Source organism: Notamacropus eugenii, chromosome X, assembly GCF_028372415.1.
Source record: "Notamacropus eugenii isolate mMacEug1 chromosome X, mMacEug1.pri_v2, whole genome shotgun sequence".
NCBI classification, from domain to species: domain Eukaryota; kingdom Metazoa; phylum Chordata; class Mammalia; order Diprotodontia; family Macropodidae; genus Notamacropus; species Notamacropus eugenii.
This window is the reverse complement of record NC_092879.1, coordinates 94,199,863-94,207,170: the sequence shown is the minus strand read 5'-3', so window position 1 is coordinate 94,207,170 and position 7,308 is coordinate 94,199,863. Positions and strand designations below refer to the sequence as shown.

Below are 7,308 nucleotides of genomic sequence, written 5' to 3'. Positions count from 1 at the left end.
TTGAAGGGGTCTTATATGGCTGAGGGAATCGATATTTTTTCTGCTTAGCCCTAGAAGTCAGAACTAAGAGAAGTGGGCAGAATTCAACATTAGGGGAAAGAGTTCTTACTAATTAGAGCTGCCCCAAAGCGGAAGAGGAGGGCTTTGCTTCTTTGGAGGGCTTCCAGAAGTGCCTGAATGGCTACTTGTGTGGGACATTGGGGAGGTGATTCTTGGTTAGGCCTTAGAATAGGTGGCCTGAGGGGACCTGTGATTTTGTGTTTGCAAGAAGACAAAATGAGGAAAATGGACTGGTATATGGTGGTTGAACTCAGGGTCTAATTACTTGGAAAGCTGGCATATGGAAGACAGATTAGAGGCATTCAGGGAAAGAATGAGTCTAAGAAGAGAAAGCTGTCCCAAACTGGCCTTGAGAGCTGGTGGCCTGCACCCTCTCCCCAAAGGCCTCCCTGACCAACAGTGGCCTCCAAAACAGCCCCCACAGGTAGCCATTCAGCCCCAGCTGGAAGTGCTCCCAGGAAGTGAAGCCCTCCTCCTCCCCGGGCAACCCCTTCCACTTTGGGGCAGGCTACCCGCCATGGAGCTTCCCCACCAAGGCCTTGCAGGACCTGGGGGGAGGAGCAGGGTGGGCTCCAAGGCTCAAGGTTCTGTTGTCAGCGACAGTCTCCTGGGAGGAGGCAGCCCTTGACAATCACCAAGCATTGCAGCGCTTCTCATTGGTCAGTCTGGTTCTTTGTGACGGAGGGGCCAGCCAATGGGGGTCCATCCCGCTTGTTTAACCTGTTGCCATAGGGAGCCAAGGCCAGTGCTCTTTGGTGTGTAGCTTTAGAGCGGTCACCTCTCCCGCTCTCTCGCTCCCAGGAGCGATCATTCAGCAGACAAATTTGATCGGGGGCAACCTCCCCGGCCAAACGCGGTTCTGTGGCCCAGGCCTATCCCTAACCGCCCGAGCTCGGAGCATGAGCATCCGGCGGTGGGCCCAGGCAGGCAGTCGGCACAGCAGCCGGCGCCACAGCCTTCGCAGCAGCCTTCGCAGCCGGTTCCCCCGCTGGCTGCTAACCATGGCTCCACGACTCCTTCTGCTCGTGCTGCTTTGCAGGGTTTGGCCCTGGGTTTGGGCCTTCGAACCGCCTCTGGCCCCCGCGGGGCCGCCGCAGCCTACGGCCCCAGCTGGCAATGGCAGCCCCGGGGCCGTGATCGGGACAGTGACCTTAACCGCGTCCTCCATGGCGCACAAGGCCTTCAACCGCAGTGGCAGCCGGGGGCTCCTCATCCCCCAGCTGAACCGAACCCTGCAGGGCTTGCTCTTCGTGCTGAGTGGCTGCTGCGCGCTCACGGCCTGTTTTTTCATGGTGCGGGAGTTCATTTTCAACGCCAAGCTGATGAAGAACTACGGGGATCGCGCCAACGCAGAGCGCCGGGAAGTGGCTTTCACGGACAGCGATGAGAGAGGTGGCTTCAACGTGGGCCAGAACAATTGAGGCGCCGGGCCGGGCCAGAGCAGCCAAGCAGCCATTGAGGTGACCCCCCTCCCCTACACACCCAGGGCTAGGGATGGCAAGGCTGGGGGAGGTGGGAAAATGGGGAAGGGCCCCCCAAAACCCAACTCTTTTGACTTTCCTTGGGTCCCCCCTCCAGCCCCATTGTGTAGACCCCACCATAAGCTAGTAACACCCTGAGGAATCTATGGGGGGGGGGGGCCCTGAGATCCCCCTCCCCACACACCCAGGGCTAGGGATGGGAAGACTAGAGGAGGTGGGAAAAGGGGGGAGGTCGGAAAATGGGGGAGGATGCCTCCCAAAACCCAACTATTTTGACTTTCCTTGGGCCCTCCCCAGCCACATTCCGTAGACCCTACCATAACCTAGCAACCCCCTGAGGAACCTATATGGGCCCTGGCTCTTGGGGGGCTCTGAGATTCCCACTTCCTACACACCCAGGACTAGGGATTGGAAAGCTGGAGGAGGTGGGAAAATGGGGGAGGGGGCCTTCACAAAACCAACTGTCTTAATTTTCCTTGGGTTCCACCCCAGCCCCTTTCTGTAGACCACATGGTAACCTAGCAACCCCCTGAGGTACCTGGGGACACCCCCCCACTGATCCTTGGTGGGGGGTTCTGAGATTCCTCCTCCCCACACACCCAGGGTTAGGGATGAGAAGGCTGGAGGAGGTAGGCAAAAGGGGGAGGTGGGAAAATGGGGGAGGCCATCCCCCCCAAACCCAACTATTTTGACTTTTCTTGGGTCCCAGCCCCAGCCCCATTCCATAGACCCCACCATAACCTAGCAACCCCCTGCGGAGTTCTGAGATTCCCCCTCCCTACGCAGTCAGGGCTAGTGATGGGAAGGCTGGAAGAGGTGGGAAAAAAGGGGAGGTGGGAAAATGGGGGAGGGAGTCCCAAAAGCCAACTGTCTTGATTTTCCTTGGGTTCTACCCCAGCCCCATTCTGTAGACACCACTGTAAACTAGCAACCCCTTGAGGAACCTATGAGGGGGCCCTGACCCTTGGGAGTCTCTGACATCCCTGTTCCCCACATACCCAGGGCTAGGGATGGGAAGGCTGGGGCAGGGGGAAAATGGGAAGATGGGGGAGGGACTCCCCCAAACCAACTGTCTTGACTTTTCTTGGATCCTTCCCAGTCCCATTCTTTATACCTCACCTTAACCTAGCCATCCCCTGAAGTGACAGTGGGGGGGGGGGGTGCAGTGGAGGAATGAGATAGTTGACCCTTGGGGAGCTCTGTGATCCCTTGTCCCCCCACAGAGCTAGGGATGAGAAGACTGGAGGAAATGGGAAAATGGGGAATGAAGATGGGTCTGGGAAAACCAACTGTCTTGTCTTTTTTTGGTCCCTCCCCCCAGCCCCATTCCCTAGACCCTGTGAAAGCCTGGTAACACCAAAATGCTATCTTAATCATGCTCCGCAAGTCACATCACAACAAGTATGCTCCTGTCTACGAGAGAGACAACTGGAGACCAGCCCACAACATCTGGGACATTCTGTTCACAGGCATGCCGAGGGGGGCACTATTATTTCTGTTCCCCTCTGTCAGATGATAACCCTGAGGCAAAATCAAATCAATCTGAGCCTCGTGCATTCTCAACATCAGCATGTGGCTAAGGGTTCAATTCAATTTGGTCTCCCAGGAAAATGCAATTCCATCAGAAGACTTGCCCCAGGCCCAGGTGTTTCCCACGTCTTAATTCTATTCTGAAAACACAAATGGCTTTGTATCATCTGCTGCTCGGCTCTCCTGCCCTCTCATCCCCATTAGTTGCTACCTCCTTGGGTGGTCCAATACAACACAGGTTATACATTTGAACGACAGAAATCCTCTTCTCTTCACCCCATATATTTTGACCTGTGAACATATGGTTTAATATATAATAAAAGGCCACACAACAAACGTTTTCAGTTGTATTAGCTGTTGGGCATTTATTTCATGTTGTACTATACATTTGTGATAAGTTTATTGGTCCAGATGTGGAAGTCTCTTCACTGACCAGGTAATAGAGGTCCTAGGCCCTGCTTCCAAATCTGATAGAAATTTCAGAGAGAGGTAGGGATAATCCCTTCACTTCCCCTTGGTTCCAAACTTCCTTTTGCATGGGTAAAAGAGGTCACTTGCCCAAATGAGAGTTGGAAGTACCAAGAGGGACTCATGGCTCCTCTTTTTCTTCCTCTCCCCATTCCCATCCCTCAAATATCCACCTCAGTGCACCAGCACCTGAAATCCCCTCTCCTGTGCATTCTTTTGTGTTAAATGGTCCCTCTCTGAGGGTCTTCCTTTAGTATCCCTGGGAGGGTGGTATATTATATTATACCACTAAGAACATGGAAATGAGTTGAGGCCTGCAGGGCAACAGTCCCTGCGAGACTAGAGAAGCTTCCTTACCTGCAAAGGCAGGGGGAGTGTTAACCAGGAATCAAAGACATGTCGAAAGGAACCAGAGCAGTGTGACATATCCCAGTGTTGCTCTGACATGCTAATTCATCTTCAGGGTGGTTTAACTAAAAGTTAAAGCTAAAGCTTGGAAAAATTGATTTGTCTGAACAGAATTCCTCAGTCAAATATCAGTCTCCTAGGCTGGTTGAAAACCAAATTTTAGGTCTCCTTCCACACTTTGCTGTGGCATGGTTTTAAGGGCAGGAATGGAAGCAGGCCATGGGGGAATCAAACCAAAGCTGTGAGCCCTCAGAGCAGAGCTGGATTGTTCTCATCAGCTTGCTCCTATGAGTTCACACTGTCAAGTCATAGGGAACCCTTTCAAACCCTCTCCTTAGTTTTCAACTCTTCATGCACACCAGATTCAGAAAGCATGATAAAACCTCACATCACCATCCAGAGCCAAAGCAATTTCTGGTCATTATGGCAGCTGCCATTTTGGGGGGGTTTTAAAGTCACCCAAGGGCTTTGTGTATCCCTCCCAATCCTTACAGCCCTCCAGTAAAACAGACGTTATGGGTAGCATTGTCCCCAAATTAGACATGAAGAAACAGTGTCAGTGAGGTTAAGTTACTTTGTGGCATGGTCACCGAGATGGCAAACACCTGAGGCGGGATTTTAACCCGGGTCTTCCTGACTAGAAGCCCAGCACAATTCACTCCAACACATGAGTTTTCTAGGTAACTGAGGGCAGACCAGAAAATCTTGTTCAGTTTCAACCATTGCTGCTGGTGTGGGTACAAATGGTACCCTAGGGCTTAAGAAGAATATGAAGGGTTGCTTTTCCAGTACTTTGTGAGGCCCCTCCTGGGTGGGAGAGCTCATTCTGTAGCTCATCCTATAACTTGAAAGCATCCTAAAGTCCTTTTCCCCTTATCTTGAAATACCATAAAACTTCACCTTAACCTATGCCAAAAGAATTGCTTTTGTCTCCCTTATCTTGTGTCCCCCTTATCCTTAACCTTTAACCTGTGTCCCCCTGCCCTTATCCTTGATCTTTAACCAATCATAAAACCCTAAGAAACCTTCCTGTCCTTAATCTTTAACCATCACAAGACCCTAAAAATCTATAGGCTATATAGCTCTCTGTCTATATAAACCTAGTCCCTCCAATATTTGTACGTTTTACTTGGCCCCATCATTACAACAAAAGGTCCATGTGCTTCCACGCAAATAAAACTCCCAATGGCTAAAAGAGAAGTCTAAGTGAATTCTTCTGTATTCGAACTGCTCTCCCTACTGTGACCTCAACACTGCTGAAAATCTTTTTAAAATGGGTACTTTGGGGCCTTAACAAAAGATGTGCTGCCCTTTACTTGAAGATGAGGCAGGAAGGGTCCTCTAGGGCTGGCCTTCTGAACCACCCATTCTCATTGTTCAAGACCATAGATGTAGAAGCCTGGGATGAATTGGTGCTGATCCTAGGACATCTGTTGATCCTCATAGGGCGCAGAAGCAGCAGGTGTAAGACTTTACCTCATCCTTCCCCTGGCGCCCCCCATGGCCTTCCCTTCCTTCAATTTGATATGACCTTTTCCCCTCTATGTAATGGTCCACTGACATGGAAATTGCCTTGTACCGCCTAACCTTAACCCTAACCTTCCTGCCCTTTACTGTGCTTGCAAAGTGACAGCCCCTCCTTTGTCTCCTCCTCTTTGTCCACCTTGGACAGTCTAGATTCAGATCTTACCTACGTATCCTTGAGATCAAGTTTTCCTGCAAGGGTGCAATTCTCAGACAATAAGTTTACCCTAAAGATGTCGCTTGACATAATGGATAGAGTGCTAGGCTTGGAATCTGCAAGTCCCACTTGAAGTCCTGCCAAGGACTTATACCCCAGGCCAAGCTGCCTTTCAAATTGGTGTCCACCATGTGACCATCTCACCTCTGGAGCACTGATGGTGAAATGAATGTTTGTCAACAGACAAAAACCTCATAGGGCAGTTTTCCAATGAGGATTTGCATGAAAGATAGCACTAAGGGTGTGCAAGGCCAGCAAAGGAGGTGAGCTGGCCACAGAGGAGTGAGGGGGAGAGCTAACAGGAACACAGATCAGGGAGTCTTAGCTAGCTTGCAGAGGAAGGGCAGCCTCCAACTCATTGGAAAGATCTTTTAAAGAAGACTTATGAATGAACATTGTATGAAAGTTGTATGGGATGGGAAGGTGGAAGGAGTCGCCAGCGGCACCTGTGGGACAGAGAAAGCGATCACAACAATACAATGATGGGGCCATTAAAGTGCAACATAATTTCACCACACTGTTAGAATGCCAAATCACTTCATCTCCCTGGACTTTCCTTCTCTATTAAATGCAACCTCCTTTTATTGGAGAGGTGGGACCTATGGGTATAGAATATCACATGTGCTATTAGGCTTTAGCTGCATCTGTTGGTCCAGGCTTAGATGTCCTTCTTTGTTTTCAAGGACCACTTACGGGTGGTGGGGAGTGAGGGGAAAGCATATCCAGAACTAACTGTGGCGTAAAATGAAAACGCATCGATATAATACAAAGGGGATTGGACTTGGTAGCTTCCAAAACCCCTTCCAACTCAAACACCTATCGTCCTGTAAAAGAACCCTGGGAGATGTTTGCATTTTAACATTTTCCAGCCTTACCACTCATTTCCACCTCAGTACAAGTAAGTCAATTAGATCCTCTCCCGTAGTAGGCTTGAGCAGTCACTGAGATATTCAGAATCTATAATCCTACAATTATCAATTTTTTTCAGGCAACAACACAGTCATATTTGCCCCTGTTTCTGGTGATATTTTAAGGATCAATTTCTCCCATCACAACATCACCCTTGCTCTAAGGATGTGGTTAGTATGACCACTTTTCTCTGCTTTTTCCTCTCCTTAATCCCTGCCAGAAAGTCAGAATGATGTCCATTCCTCATCTGGAAGGGTAGGAATCCTCCTCCCTGGTAATGAATGGCTCTGGGTGTGCTCAGCGATAGCTCAGCATCCGTGGATTTGCCGACTTCCGTTGAAAACTGCCTAATGCATTTAGTTCTAAGCAGGAAGATGGAGAGGCAAGCTTCACATTGTGCTTTTGTCAGCAACTGCCTTCTTTCTCTCTTTCTTTTACTCCTTTCTTTCTTTCTTTTTTCTTTCTTCCTATTGTTTTATCGTCAGAGAATCTGAAACCCATGAAACACCGAGATGAAAATGACCACCCTGCAGATGCTCAGGAAAAGAAAATGCTCACCAACTAGATGGCCAAGACCAAAGGAAGAGGGCGAGCCCGTCAGCTCAAAGCCACAAGCCCCTCCACCAGGCCACCTGTTTCTACCCAGTCCCAGTGGAAGAGAGCACTAACACCAAGAGGGGCAAGAGTGATCAAGTGTGAATCCTTCATTTT

At 50.0% G+C, this 7,308-nt stretch overlaps 1 protein-coding gene across 1 annotated transcript; it reads left to right on the top strand.

Moving 5' to 3' along the window:
* The first annotated feature begins 806 nt into the window (after positions 1 to 806).
* On the top strand, positions 807 to 3,407 carry LOC140516455 (uncharacterized). The gene is made up of 2 exons (XM_072627436.1): positions 807 to 1,520; positions 2,863 to 3,407. The coding sequence occupies exon 1, from the start codon at positions 960 to 962 to the stop codon at positions 1,479 to 1,481; it is 522 nt and encodes a 173-aa protein (XP_072483537.1). The 5' UTR covers positions 807 to 959; the 3' UTR covers positions 1,482 to 1,520; positions 2,863 to 3,407.
* Positions 3,408 to 7,308: the final 3,901 nt, after the last annotated feature.